The 20,513-nt window shown below is 41.9% G+C and overlaps 1 protein-coding gene across 2 annotated transcripts in view; it reads right to left on the bottom strand.

The window, feature by feature from the left end:
- ARB2A (ARB2 cotranscriptional regulator A) overlaps window positions 1–20,513 on the bottom strand; it is a 270,189-nt gene that overhangs the window by 76,343 nt on the left and 173,333 nt on the right. For both annotated transcript variants that reach the window (XM_080372365.1, XM_080372366.1), the window contains one exon: window positions 1,474–1,590. In XM_080372365.1, the coding sequence (XP_080228491.1) occupies window positions 1,474–1,590 (117 nt within the window). The remainder of the gene's footprint in view (window positions 1–1,473; window positions 1,591–20,513) is intronic.

Below are 20,513 nucleotides of genomic sequence, written 5' to 3'. Positions count from 1 at the left end.
ACCATGACTTCTATAGGTACTAAAAATAGGCCACCAATGATACAGGAGAGATAGCTCCAATGAAGAATTACTTTTTTAACAATTCATTCTTTCAATGACAGCAATTAGCCCTACAGACAGGCAGCGATTAGGTGTATATTTTAATTATTATTCATTCTACCAGTAGCCTTAAACCTGATTAAAGTAAGAGATATCCAGGTGATATGCTAGTCTTAATACCACTCAGCCACACTTCACATACGTAAAATTCTTCTTTCTTATAGGAGATTTTCAATGCTAATGTAAGTTATGACACTCCATCCACTTTTTAGACCATTAATCATTTAACTTATTCTTTAACATCTACTTTCTGCAAATGAAATTAAAAGTAATGCACTTGTCTTGTTCAGACTAAATGCTTAAAGAAAAATGGAGTTGTCAGATTCAAATTACAGGATTTAAAATTTCAGTTTTTACTACATAACATATATTTTAAGGTTTTGATTTCCCATAAAGAAAATGGGGATTTTTCTGACAGAGCCTGTAGGGGTTACCATTCTTTATATTTTTAACATTTAAGTCTGAGCTGTCAGACTGCATCCCAGGTGATTCTCTATTCCCATCAGTCACGGCCTATAAAACTGTAAGGTTAAGTCAGGAATAGGCAGTCTATACATAAAGTTTCACTAAATCCACGGGAAAAAGTCAAGTCTAACCAAAAGTTCAGGATATGGCTAGTTTAAACTTGCCACGTGCGCCTATTGCTTTAGTGTTCTGCAACGGGAATGCAGAAAACATGGACATGAGCCTTAGCTGGTGACCAAGAGAGTAATAAATGGAAGTCCAGTTGGTCTCAGTTTAAAAAGTATGATTTTTAAAATCTCAGCAATCCCATACTTAAGTATTAAATAAATAATGAATGCATGCCATCGTCCTTCACCCAAGGATGGAACCTGATGCTTGTTGGGACAACCCACTAACAGCAGATCATCTTGGACCAGCTAGGTGTAGGGTGGCAAGCGCTTCAACTTTTCACCAGAAAACATCAGAGCACTTTACAAGTAATTTCACCTCACAAAACCGCTGAGAGAAAGGACTTCTTGCCCATTGTGCAAATCATCACGCTGAGTCAGGAAAAGCTTAAAGGGGCTTTTCTGCCACCACCAGATCAAGCCAGGATGCTTGCACCCTGGACTTTGCTCCAGATACCAGGCAATGTGTGGGGCACCTTGCTATATGTCTCTCTATATGGCTGTGCAGCAGGATGAAACATGGAACTTGATTCTTATTATTTCGACCGCTATCTTTGAAGTTCAGAAATGGCTTTAATCTCGGTTATTTTAGGGGCTGGTATGGGCACACAATTTCCATCGTCCTGTAATGTGCTGTCTTTCATACCCTAAAGAAATATAAAAGGTCAGCAGATAAAGGCATGTTTATAGAGCCATATACAGACGTATAGACCCCAACTCTGTAAAAAAACCCCAGCCTCACCTCTCGCATCCACTCTCGAATAGTTTTCCCAGCTTCTTGATGCCACACATTGTGAACAGAGTCTGTCAACGCCACAGCAGTTACCTTATTCTTTACTTCTGCCTCTCGTTGAATCATCTGTTAAAAAATATTGGCTTTAAGTTCTTTCTTTCTGTTGAATAGAGTCTGCTTAGTCACAGATAATGATCTTAAATTAAAAAAGAAAGAGCAACACAGGTTCAATACTTGACTTCACTTGTTTTAAAGTTTATACAAATCCTAACAGCTCCAGAAGCACAGAAAGACCTAATATTTTTGATAAAAGAAATAATACTAACTTTTAACTGACTGAACTATTCAGTCCTATTATTTTCCATGTGGCTTGACAATTCTAGGATTAAAGGTATCATAGTGAAAAAATGGAAGATTCCCTGAGGACACCTTTTACAAGCTTCTCCAAGTTCCTATTTCTGTGCTTCAGGGAAGCTGGTACCCGTGGTTCACTGTAAGCTACTCATGACTATCATCTACTAATTTTCAGTAGATTGCTGTAGTTTTTCTGATGTACAATCTTACTTTGACTTGTACTTTTTTTTTTTTTTTTTTTTTCCTTTTTCTATCCAATTTAGCTACCTTGCACTCCCACCACGGCCCCAAAATTCTTTGTGGTCTCTCTCCTACATATACTTGCCTAGCTAACACCGAAGCCTCTCAATATTTTCAGGATATTAAAGAGCCTCTGTTGTTGCAAATAACAGTATGACTAAATAATATTAGTTCTAAAACCAATTAAATGATTGCTGCAAATAACACGAACGAACTGACAAAGATGCAGTGGAATTCAGCACTGCTCTGCAAGATAAAAGGGACTGGGAAAGAATAGTTTGATATCAAAGAGAGACAAAAAGGTTTTAATCTCCTGACACGAGTGACCCTAATTTGTAACACTGGATCAAAGAAAGTATAATGAATTATACTTATAAAACCAGCATTTCGCAACTAGTGTCTGTATTACCGTGTATGCCGCACTAAAGTTAATGGTCTTTTTTCAGCTTCCTTTTGTACAGATGGCAACACACACAACATTTCTAAAACCAGGCATTCTTTGTTCATGCTCTGGTAACCGCTTACCAGCACACAGGCTGCACCTCTGAAACCACTGCTCTAAAAGAGACTTTTACAATGGGATGTGAATTGTATTTTGCATCAGAAATTTCAAAATAAACACCTTGATCCAGATTTCTGATATATAAGTAGCATTTATCCATACCTTAGGCAGACTATATCCTACTTTCTTCAAAATCTCACACAAGTAAACCCTTCTGGCAAAACACTCTTGCTTGCAATTCCACGTAACCACAGCATGACATTCTGAATTACTGAGCCTTGCCTTTTTCCTTTGCTTACATTACATATGTTTTACAATCGCTGTAATCAAATTAATATTCTAAGGGAAAAATATTCACCACTATTGGCCAGCTAGTGCCAAGGCAGAGCTCCCCATTCCAGATAAAATCGGGCACCCACCTTCCTCAGTGCTCTGTCTTTGGCAATGTCAGAATTACATGACTCAGGAATTCAGCTGAGCTTTGGACCTCTTGGGCCAGCACACAGGAAGAAACTCTTAGGATTTTCTTCTTTCTTCATGTGAAACCTTTCCATACATACAATTTTTTCCCATAATTTATTTTCCTGTGGGGCACATTTAATACCTAGAACTTTTGGAGAATGGGACATAACAGGTATGTGTGTGGGGAACAAATTCACACATTTAGGACAAAATATCTATTGTATGAAGCTGAGCTTAGTTCTGCTGTAACGCAATACTGACATTTTCAGTCAAACATCTGATACTTGAGCACTAAATTTCACTGTAAATACAAAGATGGCAAAACTCCAATATGGAACCATATGTAAGAATAATGAATCTCAGGATGATCTTCAGGTCATTGCAGGAACCACCGGTGATTCTGCTAAACTGGGGATGAAACCCCTGAGCACCAGACGAAGGTGGAGCCTCAAAATGAGGGTTTTAATTGATGCAACAATCCCCCTCCCTTAAATTGTATGGGCATCTCAAGCATTGACAAAAGCTTTGTCTCTCAAAGGGCTGAGTCACTCAGACCTTTGACCAGCCTGGTTCGGCAGAACTTGGACTTATTACGAATATCTCATCTGCAATATTCTATTCTGTCCTGTCCCGTCCTGTCCTGTCCTATCCTATCCTATCCTGTCCTGTCCCGTCCTGTCCTATCCTATCCTAAAAAGTTATTTACAATTGCATCAGGCCCCAAATGTGGTTCAGATCTGCCAAATACCTGAAAACACCAGTTTTTAGACTGCAGCTTTACCAACTCCTTCATCAGGCAGGTCTATGTGTATGAGATGACCATGGAAGAGCAACCCTTTGACTGCAGGGGAAAACCAGGCTACTTTTGGGATGGCTGTGGCTAGTCCTTTCTCTTACCAGCCATCACGATCCAACTGCTTTACCTTGCCATAACAGGTAAGGTAGCATCACCCTCCTTCTCTAAACAGGAGAGCCACTGCAGAAAGACCTTCTGGTGAAGTGCTGCAGGTCCTGCTAGCAGTTGTCCAGAGCTTGTGCTCCCGGGCTTCTCCTACACCCAGCACCACAGGCAGTGTGGCTAGAGGACTAGACCCTCTGCTACATGTATCTGCCGTAAGAACGGCTCAGAAATCCTACCAGAAAAAAAGTTCCCTAAAAAAGACACTATCTTAAAACAAGACCTGTAAGCCACACATCCCCAACTTGCACTACATTCTGCTGTATATTGAGTAAGTTTTAGAAAAACACCATATGTACTATTATTCCTGCACCAGTGCTCTGCATTCCAACACTCATTTGGCTGCACTGTCTTGCACAAAATGCTGTGATTTAAATCGGCAAAGGAGCGAAAATATCATTGTCCTTGAAGCACACATACCTACCAATTACTCATGAGTTACTACATGCTGGGGAAATCTTAAAATCATCCCCAGCTCATTGTGGTCCAGTATGACTTCCTCGATGAAGGGCTGGTGTTCAGGAGCTCTGCTAATGACCAACAGGGTATGGAAAAAATACAATCTGCTTTGGAAAAACAGCCTTTTCTCAAAGCTATTGTGTTCCACATTTGTTTCAAAAACCCAGTTCATCTAAGAACATCATCTTTTTCTTCAAATCACAAGGAAACACAGACATGCCATTCCCTTTTTGCTTTCTAAAACTAGCTCAATTTTGCTATTCTGTTTCCCTGTACACATGGAAGAACTGGCAGCCATCGATCACAATCTCTTCCTGCTCTTTCTTCCCATGGTACATGCAGACTTTGCTTTTTCAGACAATATATGATATGGGGAATAATATGCAATACCCAACATGCTGCTGCTGCTGGCTGCTCAGCTTTGTGGATGCCTGCAGAACGGTATGCTCTTCCAAAAGATCAGCAAAGAGGCTGAGGCTGACAATGCCAGGTTTTTTGATAACTCAGCCACAGCACTGGGGTCAGGACAAGGGCTCATGGATGCAGCAGCACAGAGGGATTGAAGGGATTAACTGAGCTTCACTTATGGATTTCTCTACATCCAGCCCAGAAGAAGTAAGTTTTGGTAGGCATCCACGCCCTTATGAGCCAACTTGGAAAGAAAATAGACAAAAATAATACATCAAGTGGAGAAAGGATCCAGGGTATAACGTTCAATTAAACAAGAAGTGCAATGTGTCCATCATTAAGTGACAGGAATGTCACAACAGAGCATGTCAAACTCAGGACACTTGGCTTCTACTGTTAACAGCTCATGTTCTCTGCTACATTAACAACTAATGCTACATTAATTAACGGGACATACCTGATAATAATAACCAAGAAGAACAGATCCAGGTGATGCTCAAGCAGCAGGCCCTCTTACTAGGGATGATAACTTATGCTGCAAAAAGCCCATGCGTTTTTGGCCACAGTAGGTCCAATGCTCAGTAAATGCTTCAGATTCAATGGGTTGCTAGCTCTAAGTCTAAACACATTTATCTTTTCTAAAAATAGTTTTGAATCCACATAAATTTTAAAAATTAGGTGAGCAGAATAAAATTGTTCAAGTTAAATATATTAACATTGAACAAAAATGTAGCAATCAGCTGCCATTCAAATTTGATACAACTACAGTTATACCAATTTCCAAGGGGAGGATGCTATGGGATGCATGACTTACACTTCCCAGGACTAGTTTTATTCCATGCAGCCAGTATAGTCTCTTAAAGTGGACATGCTGAAACTGAAGATACTTAATAGATAGACCTATTTACAATAATAGATATTATAAATATAAAAATAAATAGACTATTTACAATACTACAAATTACAAGGGTTTTTTTCAGGATAATGATGTTTTTTACTGAAGCAACAATTCAGTACAGAAGGACCTATGGGTTTCATTTTACATCTTATACTCTTTGCACATCAGCAAATTCCATTGACAGGAAGCTTCACAGCCTCAGAATTACTTAATTTCCTTCTCAGTGCTCATTTTCAAATCTTAAATTTTTCTTAGCTGAAAAGGTTTTGCAGGAAGCCATCTCTCTGTGCATCCCTTTATTGGATGGCTTATGGATCCGCTCACTCTGTCCTTCCATTCCTTCTTTTTTTTCCAATAGCTAATTTATAGTCAGAAGTAGGTAAATGGAGACTTCTCTGGAAGTTAAACTGGTTATCATTTATTACTGCATCAACCAATATGCCATTCTGGCTCCTCCAGACTCTCCCAACCGTCTTTTCTATTCAGCAACTTCAATTTTACGTTTGCCTTTGTGTTTCCTCTTTGTAGTCACAATAAAGTTTGGGTTTGTAATTTATTAACCACGTATCATCACCGATTTATATTTCATTTCCTTAGAATGGTGAGTCGTAGATCAGTGTTCACTGCAACAGGTTAGAAAGCATTCAGGCATCTTTCTGAAAATCCTCTCCATGCCACTGGTTGAAAGTTTGTTCCTTCACTTTGCAACAGAAAACATCAATTACCTATTTGCATAAATATTCAACTCTATGACTTGCATAAGCAAGAACGTGAAACCCCCTAAAAATGCATTCCTTATTTCATATACATTAATTACCCATTTATTGCTCAATTTAATCAGTGTCCTACTGCTGAACCGTCTGTAAGGTCAGATGGCAATCCTCTGTAAGTTTATATTATGCATTTATCATAACTTTATAACGACAAAAGGTTGATACCTCTATTACCTGTTGTTTAGGCCTCATAGATATTATTACTTAGGTGGTATATTTAGTGTATGTGTGTGTATATATATTTAGAATAGATGATAAAATACCTCTATGGTATATGTTTTATAGCATAGCATTCTTGTCAAATGAAAGCATCAGTGTGCCAAAAGGGGACTCAAAGGTCTGAACCCGCAAACATGGAAATCCATTAATATCCTAGTTAAACTTTAGGTAAATGGCTTGTGTAAGTAACTCTTTGCAGAACTGATTCCATACTCTTGATACCTATTCTAACAAATTTAAAATGGGTAAGAAGTCAAACTTCTGAGAAAGGTAAGAGGAAGTTAAAACGTGCCTCTTTCATTTTTAAGGGCTCAGAAAATCAAATCAACCTCCATCACTTTGTATTTGCAAGCTACTTAACTCTTCTGAGTTGCATGTAATTAGGAATGAGGAAAAATGGACTGGAAAAAAATCGAAAATGCCCCCAGATTTTAATTTCTTTTGACCCTTTGAAAAAAACCTTTCATCTACTTCCCGTCTTCCATTGCAATTTCAGTTGCAGCATGGTGTTTACATGGTATGCACTGGGCTTGAATGGGCATGTCTACAACAAGCACTTAGCTTGGAGCAATGTAATTTTGACGCAAGTCCTCCATTGTCTCCAGTTGCCTCACACTGGTTTGAGCCTCTAAGAGGTTTTGGCAGGTCCAAACTGAATTCCTTTCAGAGGAAACTGAACTGGAAGCCCCTGTCCAAATGTCCTCAATGATTTCCAGAAGTGAAGTTAATTTGCAATAGAAATACTGGTGGATCAAAACAGCATCAGCTGGACTGTGAAACATTTGTAAAAGACGTGGTAGATGGGAAGAGAGAAGAAATCACCTGCCAGGAATGGTGTGCCAGAGGGCAATTTTTACTTGACAGTTTTGGAAGGATGTGCGCATTCCTTCTTGGTAACCTCACATGTTCTCCTTGGAGCTTGGTACATGTCGCTTAAGATGCTCTTTGACGTTCCTTTCACTCAATCTCATACAAACCATGTAACCAGTCTGCCTGAGTGGTGGCACTTGAGCCTTTTCTCCGTTGAGAAAGACTTCTCTTCACCATGAAGCACATAATTCTGTATGTCTGTAGTGCAAGTTTGTCATTCTGGGATTCCCAAGACCTTTCACTGCTTCTTGGAGAGACTTCCTGAATTTCTGAAGTACACTTAATTTTTTGCACATCTTAAAACAGAATGAGACCCTCAAGTCTTCATAAAATATTATTCGTCAGGGATTACAATTGGCGAGCAACTAAACTTCAACAGCACATAGCAAAAATAATAAATAACCTAAAGTTAAACTAGTTCCCATTTTCAATTAGCAAGAAGAATTAATTTCCCTGAATGAATTCAGACATGTGATAAACTCCCTCCTTGCAGTAGACAAAGCATCTGATACACACCAGTTTTCAAACAGCAAAAGAAAACATCTGCAGAGATACAATCACAGAACAACCATAGCCAAGTACTTTACGATATTTTGCTCAAAGATCTATTGGATGTTACATCTACAATTGTGATAGCTTTCTACAGCAATAAATCACACTGCAACAGTAATAATAACGCATGAACATATTAGAACAGATTGCTTTAGAGCATCTGGAGTCTAGGACTCGTCACATGTGGTTCACAATGTAAACCAATTACTGTTGCAGAACTACTGAAAATTTCCGCACATACCTTAAGTTGAGGAACTTAAGGTAAGTTGATTTTAAGATCTTAAAATCAATCACGGTTAGAAAAATATTTAGTTCTCAAATAACTCAAGATTAAAAAAGTGTAAGGGTCATCTCCATTATGCATAGCTTAGTAAAAAACCAACACAAAACCCCTGTACACAAAATTCTGCTGGTAATATTTTGCGAATAGCGTCAACAAACCTCATGGTGTTCTAGTGTAAAAGCCTCAGGCTTCAGCTTTATTAAAAATTTAAACTTAATAATGCAACTCTCCCACTTCTCTTGTCCCTAGTGTCCTGTGACAAAGAGCTTACAAGAGAAAAGTCTTCGAGGACCCGTAATAACGTGGAGAACATCAAGTTTCCAAATGCAGGTGGCCGTGACAATAGGTGCAACAGGACCATGGGTAGGGATGCTGGCTCACCTTGCTTACAAACCTCCCACCAATTTCCCTTGTACGATCAAAGCCTAACACTTCAGTTGGAAGCCCATCACATAACATAAATGGGTACAGTACGGCCTGGGTAACAACTTTTGAACGGGTCCACTGCCTCTCACCCACAGTGGCTCAAATCAAAACAACCTGGTGGAAGGGGCATCCTCCATGGTCTGGAGCACAAAGTGTTGCCATTCTGCAGGTAAGTTTCCTTGCAGACCAAACCCACACATTAGATGAGAGTGTTGATGAAGTTCTCCCCATCAAAAGATCAACTAAAGTGAACAAAAGCCAATTCCTTTTTTAATGCATCTCAAGAAATTTCAGCGGTGAAGGCTGCTGAGACATTTGCCTTTGGGCTCCTAGAGAACCATAGCGACAGTCAGGAAAGGAGGTTTGGAGCATCTGGGTCTAGCTGGAGTCAGCTAGCTGGTCCTCGCTCCCAACAGCAGGAGTCTGCCACCCCGAAACAGGAGATCTGAGCTGGGGAAATCTCTGTGTACATCTCAATGATGTGAAAATATTGTTCTGAAGGGTCAACAGCTTCCACCTATCTCAACCAGGACAGAAAGTGAAGCCCTGTCACTTAAAGTGTTAATGTCCCTATGCTGCTGACTGCAGCAGGGAGACATTGGCTTGCCTCTGATACACGAGCTCAAAAATGGTCTGGTCTTAGGAATGTGGAGCTCCACAAGGGCCAATTTACACTGCCAGGAAGCAGCCTAAATTAGCATGTGCAGTATTTGGCACAACTGATCATGAAGAGCATCTGATACTCGAGCTGGGTTGTTTAAAGGTAGCTTGGGTATGTCCACGGCAGTACATGAGCCCCAGGAAAATCACAGTTGAAAAAACCCCACATAGTTTGCCAAACTGTATTTCATTTTGTATTCACAGTTAATTTGGACTTGGGTAGTGGAAGAGGTTGCAAGCGCATGATCATGCCTAAACTTCCAGCACAGCAGAAGATGCTTTGCTGCTCTGGCTTTACCATGCGTCTGTGTCAGCAGCATCCTCTTAATAGAGATGCAGGAGGTTTTCTGGCAGAAGGCTGCATCACCTCTCCAAACGACATGAGCTCAGCCAGCAAGAGCATTCCGCTGTTGGAATAGCTATGCAAAACCTGCACTACAGGTTTTGCTATCATAGTTATCTTGGCTGGGGTGGCAAAGGATTTTTTTCAAGCTCTTAGCTGATACATCTCTGCCAGTAAAACCTTATGCTGCAGGTCACAGCTTTGCTTTTTCTTGGTTCACCTGGATTTCTGAAGTGCTGGATAGCTATTTGAGTGCCATGCCTAGTTTGAAATGAAATCATAAAGTATAATAAAATTAACCACAACACAACAAAACTATTAGTAAATTGCCTTCACCAGAACTACCTAGACCCATGACTGGAAGCTCAAAGTGCTGTAGCACCAAGAAAGGTTAAGACCTACCTGGACTAGGAAGCAGAGCTGCCTCTACTTGAAACCAGGAATGCTCTCAGTCTCTTGCCCCAAACTTGCTAGCCTGGGCTCCGTTTTCACAGGCTTTCACAGCCCCAGTCAGCTCCAGGCATGGGGAAAATCACAAGCTATCATTCTAAACACATTTCCCTGTTGGAGCATACGTTGAGTGCCAGACTTTGAGCCTGATCTTGCAGCCATTAGGGACAGTTTAACAGCGTTTAAGAGCAGTAGTCAGTGCACAGTTGACCCCTCGCAGTGACGCGCAGATGACATTTTATCAGAGGCACCCCGTCGTACCCAAGCAAGGTGCCGAATGCTGCCCAAGACCTATCGGTGAGCAGATATTAGTAAGTTTTCAAACCCCGCCGGTTGTCTTGCTGTTGACGGGAGTTGTAGGAAGCTCCAGACTAGGGAGGAGTAGGGTCTCGGGGTGCAGACAGATGATTGAGTTACGATGACTCCTCCAGTCGCCACCTGTCAGACTCGCCGCGGTAGCTCGCAGCTTGTACGGGCTCTGCTAGAGGGTGGCAGCAGATAGAAGCTGGGTTGTTGATGCTGCTACCAACCTCGGCCATCTGGTCTACCCATCTGAGGGATGCGACTGCTCCAGGGCAGAGACACTCATCTGCTCCCCAGTCAGGCTCTGCGCCACCACCGTTTTCAGCCCTGGGGCTTTGAGCTTGGTTGACATCTCCGAGGTTGCTACTTTGGGTGATTTCAAATCAATTAGGAAGTGCGGCTGGACAGAAATAAACCCTTCTCACACCATGAAGAAAGTTCTTCCTAAGGTACTTGCTTGAGCTGAACACCTCTTAAATTACAGCAGAGGAGCTTTCCTGTGTCTGAACAACCAGCGTGCACTTAAAATGGATGAATAAAACTAGCCATTTACTCTCAGCCTGTTGTGTTGGGCTTCCCTTTTGCATCGTTTGGGGTGAAAAGCTCTAAAAGCCTTGAACCAGAATATGCAGGTTCTTGGAATTTCATTAGCTCAGATACAGTTAAATAAAATACAGTGATCTTAAATCTTTGTGACGACAAATTAGTTGAAATAAACTGCTCCTGAAAACCAGTGTGTAACAAAACCATTAATACACGAGGCTTGAAAATTAAATGATACAAGAGGTTGGAGTTTTGTTTTGATATTTCACCATCATGAAGGTAATGGTTCATATCTAATGAAAAACTTGGCCTGAAGTAAGTTATGGAAGTAGTTTTCTCATGTTTTAATAAATGTGTAAATCCAGAACTCAGTCTACAAATGAACAATCATATTAGTGAAATGAATGTGAAACAATCAAGTAAATAACTGTTTTTACATGTTAAGCATAAAATACAACGGGGTAAAATGGTATTACTTCTTCATTGCTCCTGTTTAAATGGTACATGGAAAACTTTCATTACAGCTTTAGCAAATATCGCACTGGTGCATTTTTCAAGGCAATAGTCAGTCTATTTCATTTCATACCTAGAGAAACAGAACTGCACCGGTTTAACATCAAGAAGGGAAAACCCTCCGCGGATTTCTGGATGTCAGCTGAAGAAGGGCCAAGCATTTGTGTGAGAAGTTGCGCCTGTTTTATCGTATGTGTACACGAACATGTCAGCCTATGTACTGATTTTTACTAAAAGGCCAGACTTAAAAAAAACCCAAACAAACAGAAAATGAGAGAAGACGAGTGTTAAGCTCAGCACCTCACAGATGGACATGGAGCCCAATGCCCTTGTTATTTAAACAGAGACAGCTGTATTTCCACTTCAGCCAGAGGATAAGACAACACTCATTCTTCCTGTCCTTTGAAGCCTCTACTTTGACTCTTGCAACCTCTGAGTAACTTCAGGAAGGAAAAACCTCTCCACAGGCAAGGTCTCTGAGCAAGAGGGTATGTAAACTGAAAATTTTGGGGTCACACAAACTCATGGAGATAACTCTCTTTGCGTTAGGGAATGGCATATTGTGATTTATCATCACGGGCAAACAAAAGAGAGGAGCAGCAGCTTCCCCTGAAAAGCTGCTGCTGCACGCATGCTTCTTCACCAGAAAAGTGTGTGCATGTGTGGCAGAAAACTGAACTATACCAAGCAGACCACAACTTGACTGACATCTTCAGAGCTGGAAAAATAGTAAAGCAGAAGGAGAAATACTGGATACGTTTTTATAAGACCCCTTTACTAGACATCGGACATGCCATCAGATATCAAACAAGGTTTTTCACCCACTCGTGAGATGGGGAAGTAGCAGCAAGGCTACAAAGGCTCCAGAGAGGAGAAAATCTTTCACAGGCAAGGCTCTGTGAAGCTGCCTGAAGGATGTATAGCTAATCTGACAAATGATGAAGATAAAGATCTTCTGATTCAGAGTACAGAACAGACTCTCACTAACAGTACACATTCATAACTCAATGTCTGGTCCATGTCCTGTGCTGACAGCCGCCAGGCAGGGCTGTACTGGCCAAAGGAAGATCAGACCCTCCACCCTCTGGAGACACTAGGCATGGACCTGCTCTCCATCAGGTCTGGAGAGCCATGGATGGCACTGCCAGAACACACATCAGCATCCCTGGACACGGAAATGAGGCAGGGGACCAGGATGATGTCTCACTGCTGTCAAGTCTTTCCTTGTCCATCCTCCTGACCTGCTCAATGATCTTGCACCAACCTGCTCACAGCTTGCTCACATCATTTATTGCTGAATAATGCTCCAGGAGACCCACGTGCTGCTCACTCTGTGTTGCCCTCAGCATGAGCCCACTAGTCAAATACCCCACATCACCCTTGAATACCTACAACATTAGTCCAAGAGATGATGCCAGGTAGTGGTAAGTCAACAGAAAAGCGCGGAGTGCCATTTCTTACTGTAATGAGTACTGTTCTCCCTATGTGTCAGGACAACGGATGCTGCGCAAAAACACCAAAAAATCCCAGCTTCCCACGTAGGAAGGCACTCATTTATCGCATGCAGTCCTTCTCTGGTGAAATAACCTACACTCTCATACTCGCAAGCCTCGAAGAGAGACTCTGGCATGTTAAGAGCAGCACCTGGTTATTTTCATGGCTGTTAAGACACGGAGAAACCATCCTGACAACTCTGGATTGGACTCTGCCTTTGCTGGTTGCACTAAGGTTGCCAGACCAAGACTCTTCCATAGCTATCAGCCAAGCCACACCAGCTGGCTGCTGAAACCAGGCTATACCAGCGGACAAGCTGGGATGGCATGGAGAGCACTGGGCAACCCTCCCCTCTCACCGGAGGACTCGGCCGGGCAGAGCTGCTGTGGTGAACATCTCTGGTCCACCAGGAAGGACCTGAAGGAGCAGCAGCCTTGTCCTGTGACCCTGGGATCTCCTGATGGAAATTTAAGGATGCCGCAGGACTGTGAAGATCAGCTACCCCTGCACTAAAGCATGAACAACGTTGGCTAAACTTTCAGCACACACTCTCCAAAGTTTCTGGTGTACTTTGAAAAAAGGCCTGCTGTGGATTTAACTACTTGCCCATCTTTTTAAGCTAAGAGCTCATCATTTTCAACTTAAGAAGTTATCACTTAAAAAAAAAAATAATTCACAGATATCATGGAAGGCAAAAGACACTGTGTGAAATCTACAAATTCTGGCCCTCATCAATAAAAATTCAAAATGTTAAAAACATGGGATAAGGTAGAAAGTCAGTCCCTCTTTCCCACAGCATTTCATGCCTGCTTTGTATTATATATCTACCAAATGATAAGCTCCTTGAAAGAGAACCATTTTCCTTTTGTTTGGTCCTGAACACACAGTTGGAAGTTCAAGCATCTAGCACACAGAGACGCATTCCTGTATGCTCTTTGCCTAAGTTTAAAATAAGTTAAATAGAATATACATAATAGCCATTTAGTTAGATCAAAGGCAGCTGGAGCCACCCCTGGTGTTTATTTCCAAACCATTACACATCACTAGCAAGATATTCCCCATTGACCCTGTGATCTCATAAGGTTCATAAGCAACATTAAAACCAAAAGCAATCGTGAGCTTTACTTCTGATCCTTTTCCTCCGAAGTCCTTGTCAGTGGTGAAACACAGCAGGATAAGTTTTCCACGTCTCTATTTCATCACCAGCACCACCACCACAGCCTCCCCAGGACAGAGTGGGACCCTGGCGAGCAACCCCCTGCCACGACGAGTCCAGCTGTATCCCACCATCGGTTGAAAGTCATCACATAACTGGACCACAACATCAAATACTGTTCAATCTCCCGTCTCTGGGAGCCTTGATATCTGTGTCTGTCCTCTTATGAAGTTATGACCCCAGTCACATCTCCAGTACTTGGACAGAGAAGTCCATTCAGCAGGTGTAGCATGCACTCTGGGAGGGAGGTGTACTTATGGGGTGCACTGGTTTGTAACATACTTTACAAACACACATAGCCCTGAATCACAGTTCAATCTATATGCACGTACTTACAGTCATACAAAGGTCCTTTTAAGCTGCACCAAGAAGCATCGTTACACCAGGACAAATACCTCATTGGGAGGCTACCTCCGTTTAACTAAATTCCCTTCTAAATTGATGACTAAACTCACAAAAAACCTGACATATAGACAAACCTTACTCTGCTGAACCCATCCCCAGCCTGCCTACTCCTAACGCGCCTCGGAGCAGAGGACCTGAGATAACTGCTGGAACAAAACCAGCTTCCCCTGTGGAAAGGGAGCGAAGGTTCACGCCAGACTTGAAAGGAAGCTTTCCCGAGCTTAACAACAGCTGTGCTGCCAATGTTTTCAGTTTAATTTCCCCCCCCACCCTGCCGTAACCTTTGTGTGAACTTCTGAAATGAATGGCTTTGGCTTACAAACCTGTGCTCCTGGACCAAACAGCCCCGTGAAGCTGGCAGTCCCTTTCACCCTCACCCCTTGGATTGCTAACCTTAGATTCCCCCCACTAATGGGGCTGGAGATGCAGGTTCAAGCAAGCTTGAGCAAAACATTCTGAGTAGCCCACAAAACACGCTGGTGCTAGGGCATGGAGAGACGTTGCTCCTGCAGGAGCGCGGACAGCTTGGGTGCTCTGGTGGGACACAGCAGCTGCTCTGAGTCCTCTGATACCTCTGAGGACCTCTGAGGCATCTGATACCAAAGCATGATTAGATGTGGATGTTGTGTTTTGGGTCATAAATACATCATTTGAGACTGTTTTTTCCCTGCACTTGCTGTGGTTTCCAGAGGGGATCACATTGCATTGCAAGCCAGCTAGCCTGGCTGTTAAAGGCCAAGCGTGGAAACAGCAGCAACAAATCCCACCCGAGCCATTCTCACAAAACATGGATCATGAACACGTGTTGTAGTACGCAGGTTCTATCAGCCCACTTTTCCAGCTTCAGTTTCATAGGCGAAGCCATCAGCATGTTAGGCAGGTCACTCACAGCATTGGAGGGTGTGTTCTTGGGAGAGCAAAGACTTGGCAAGCTGCATGCCAGATGTGCCTCCCGACCTGCTGGTATCCACCAAGCTCTCTCTGCTCAGTGTGTGCACACGTTTTAGTTTCCCAGGCTGAGGTGTTATCAGCAAACTCCAAAGTTTATGCAAGTAATGAGGGAGCTGGCTGATGCGATCCATTTGATTCAGTGAGGCTTGGATTGATGGAACAACACAGGACTGATGAAATGTCTTGTTCTCTACAAAAATATCATGCCTAATGCCTTAAATAAGTTTTCTTTTTGTCTGTTTTGGGGAAAACTCTTATAAACAGGCTGTGTGCATCCCTGTGGACATAATCACACCTCTAAATTGTCAAAGTGATTTCCATAGAAATGTACAGAGCACATATAGCAGACGGTCACCATTTTAGGTTCATACATTAATGAACCAGAAATTACATTTCCTTTGTACCAAGTGTCCTCTAGCATTCCTCTACCTTAAGGAAAACAGCACTTCAAAACGCTGACAAGAGCAAAGGCTATAAACCCATCATTTAAATATCTGACAGTAAGCACCAGTAAGAGATGGCACCAGAAAATGTACACTCGAAAGGGCTCTTTTGCAGGTACTGGGGATTTTTCTCTGTTTTCCCTTGTTTTCAGCATTTATAAAGCTCTTCCAACACTTACCTAAGTGCACTGTAGTGGTGTGGATAGCACGAGAGCCTATTGTAGTTGCAGTCTCATAGCTGCCACAGCGTTACTGCAGCACCGAAACCATCAATAAAAATGTTTTCACACTCTATATGTCAAAATCAATTTTACTAATAAGTATGATATGTCTTCTAAGATGAACAAACTTAGTATTTTTCTTTTTACTTTTTTTTTTTTTTTTCTTTTTCCAATTATGACTTTTATCTATTCTAGTCTAATACGGAAGTAAATTGAAGTGGTACCATGCGGCTCAAATGAAGGGATATCAGTCCAATTCTTCAGTAAGCTGGTAACAATTTTTCATGAAGCAATGCTAGTGGGAAGTGACGGTGGCAGTGCTGGGAAGCAGGGTCTGCTGTTGAAGCCCAGAGCAGCTGTGACAGTGCAGATTCAGCTGCACTGCTCTGCTAATTTATTAAAATTATCTTCTGGAAAATAAACCACCAAACCCTTCAATGCATGAGCAGGTCGTTTATTCCTACTTAAAGGGTCTGAGTTGAGACTTCCAACGCAACAGCGAGGACTGATTTTCACCAGGCATTGGATATAGATCATTAATGCATTGCACAAAGGCTACTGAAAAGCCATCAGCTGGGAACAGCTTTTGGTCACTACTAAACAGGGGGCAGATTTGAACCAGTGACCTAGAAGTGAAAGACTTTGTAATCTGATTACCAATCCCTTGAGCCAGCCCATCCCTCCCCTTTTCTTTTTTACTGATAAGAGAAAAAGAGTCTTATTACCTAAGCAACTTTTGTAGCCTGTTAGCAATGCAAAAGCTTTCATTTAGTGCTTAAAAAGGAAAGTCTCATGGGCACGCTTATTAGCCCATCTCAAGCACAGGCTCTGTATTATTTTACCCTATTAATTTCAAAATAAATGTATTGGTATAAAAGTGTAGCACAATGCCTTTTTCTGATAATGATTTATAGTAAAGTTCTTGCTGATTAAAATAGGTGCTGATGAGAGGTTTTTACATAGCTGTGGAGTCAACAGATCCCTCACTGGCAAACGAAGAGAAAACATGCTCCTTTTGTCAGCAAATACTCCAAAGAATATAAACACATTACCGAGGTATGGTGCGTATCGCAGATGATAAGCATCTAAATCACTTGTTTTTTGTACATAAATCACACTTTTAAGCATCCACGAAGATGCGTTCTCTCATTCAGGAGCAGGAGGGTTTGGTGAACATTACAGTCTCATCAAATATTATTTTAATGCACAAACAGGATCTGCCAAGTACACCAAGACACATTTAAGCAGCCTTTAAGAGACGATCAAGCTATTGTTTCTCCTTTTCCTCCTTGGTCCTCTTCTCAACACCCTCAGGAAAAAATCTGGAAGACCTTTTCTGCCGGTTTCCTACCTCTTTTTTCCAGACATTGTGGCCTGCACATTAACGCCGCTTCCTATGGTTGGAGGTAATAAACGATTAGCTACAGCATAGTGGCACGGTATTCGTCTTATTCTTTGCTGTATTACATTCAGCCAATGTCTCAAAAATTAACGCAAGTGTATCAGGATCTGAAATTAACTTTTCATAGCCATAAGCAACATCCCACTAGGAGGGGGAAAATCCTATTACAGCAGTTCTGGCATCTTACTGCTTGTAGACCATTAGTACGCACAAAATAAGATTTCAAATTATCAACTGGTGAATGCAAAAGGAGTTGTTCTGCATTGATTAAACATTTTTTTTTTTCCTTATGAACCGATACAGCAAAACTAGGTGATGCTCACTCTGTTTAAATGACAGATCTATTACTAAAGATCAGGTGGGAGACCAGACTGTCCAAGACTACTACGTGATTATACACAAATAATTAGAAAACCTACACATTCATAATAAACAGGCTACACTATCCTCTGGAGTTGTGCAGTAACTTCCATGAGGGTTTTTCAAAAATGTATACACTCACTGCACTGTTTAAAAACCCAATGCTAGGAACAAGAAAGGCTCAAAATCACTTTGACATTTGCAAGTGATTATGCTGGACTAAAATAAAGTACTTTTGATTCACTCTGCACAAAATATAATCTATTGTTATCCTGGCTTGCCTTTTAATGTGAACGAGTTCTGGCTAGGAGAGTATTTTAGAAGTTTATTAAAAATTACTTCTCCTATGTAAGAAAATCATTATGTTTCAAACAGCTGAGAACTACAACTTACACATGGAAAAAACTTTAATTACACCAAACACCCCGCCTAACAGGTCACTTGCAGGGATCGGGTGAACCAGCTGTTAACCACACACATTTATGAACACTTGGTGTGAGAACATTTACACGCTCACTGACAGTCAGCAACAGTTAACTGGGCAAGAAATATTCAGGCTAAACACCAAGGAGACAGAACAACAACAACACCCCCTCCCCCTCCCTGCACCAGATTTGATATAGGGCCCCATCCCAAATCATGGCTTAAGCAATGAATGGTGCTGTAAACCACAGATTAATCTCTTGAACTTGAGTGCTGGAATTTCATAGCAAAGAAAAATGCCTGGTCTGGCCAGCACACAGCACTCATTACAGCGGTTTGCTGACTGCAGAAGACACGGATGAGCTAACAGCGATGCTTGGTGTCTTCACACCGGACATTGGATGCTATTATTGTATATTTTATGGTACTTATTGTAGCATTATTTTGATAACACGCCTAATACTGGCATTAGTTTTCAAATGATGCCTGCTTTTATTAATCCTTTTAACCTGACCATTCAACCTCTTTTGTAAACCCCATCCAAAATGACGCTACTGAAAAGAGTCCATGGATGTAAGAAACATTTGAACTTGGAACAGCAACTCAGGTGATACAGTGTTTTGTAATTAAGAAACATCTTTTCAAGGGTAATGTGAATGATGCACGTTACACACATACCAAAGATGCACTCTTTAAACTTCCTATTCTTGTCCTCTGCTTATCTTTCTCTTGACCTTTGCTGAAATAAATCACCCTAACTCCTCGGTACTCTCCCTGACGTGTTTCTAACGCTGCGCATCACACTTGCTGGCTGGAAGCACAGCTGGCAAGGGATCTAAACCCCATCGCTGGGCAAACTCAGCCTTCTGGCTTTGCCAAGAATGACATTTCGAGGTTTTTTTTTTTTTTTTAAATAAAAAAATAAAAAAAATGTTACTGTATGGGACGCTTGATTCTGTATTTGTTGGCGAGCACCGACACCTCCACCCATTATATGAGCACAGGGCTGAAAACAAAACAACAACGAATTAAAGAACCTAAATTTCTTGATAAGAATTCAGTTAATTAAAAGTAAGATTTACAGAATTCAGCCGAGTTCTGCTCGCTGTCCCAGAAGGACGCGGCAACCGAGGACAAGCAGTGCCCTCTAGTGTCACCGGCTGCCGAGAGCCCCCCCTCCTGCCCCCCCAGCATCCCGGGCACCCGGCACATCCCCACTCGTGTGCACGCGTGGGAGCGGGCTGTACGCGTCTGCACGAGCATGGCTCGGTGCGGCCGCATGCCCGCGTTGCAACGCCATGCACAGCGCCGTGCATACAGGCTTGCACACCCCGCGTGTGTGCACGGGCGTGTTCCTTTATTACCCGCTCCCCGTGAACACGCACACGTAGGCGCGCACACGTGTGCGGAGCCTGACACGGCCAAGATGTCTTTAATGGTGCAGGCAGCTCAGAAAAAAACATTTCGGCGCGGAGCAGCAGGCCATGCATGAAAGCGGGTGTCAGAAAGCCCAGCAGAATCACTCACTGTGAAGATGTCTAATAGGAGCTGCTGAATACACAATATGGGCAGCATGGGCTGAATGGCTAAATTGGAGCGGCCAGAACACAGTCAGAAGGTTTTGAATCCATCAGAAATTATAATTAAACCTGTAATGAGTGTTTTGACATGTTCCCCCCTTTTTTTGTTAATTGGAGGTTAACACTATTTAGACTTTATTACGGTCCAGTATCAACAATTTTGTAATATAACTTCCATGCCTTTTAGCAAATTACCTCAAACTTTACTCCATTGATTTAAAAATAGTCCCCCAGCACCCTCCAAAATTTCCCTCTGATGGGAAAAAAATTCTACAAAACTTCAGTAGGTGTTTTATTTAAGCTGAAATTACAACGGAGTCACGCTAGGTTTGTTTAAT

Source organism: Falco punctatus (genome assembly GCF_963210335.1).
Source record: "Falco punctatus genome assembly, chromosome: Z".
Lineage (NCBI taxonomy): Eukaryota > Metazoa > Chordata > Aves > Falconiformes > Falconidae > Falco > Falco punctatus.
The sequence above is the reverse complement of the archived record's forward strand: the minus strand, read 5'-3'. Positions and strand labels throughout refer to the sequence as shown.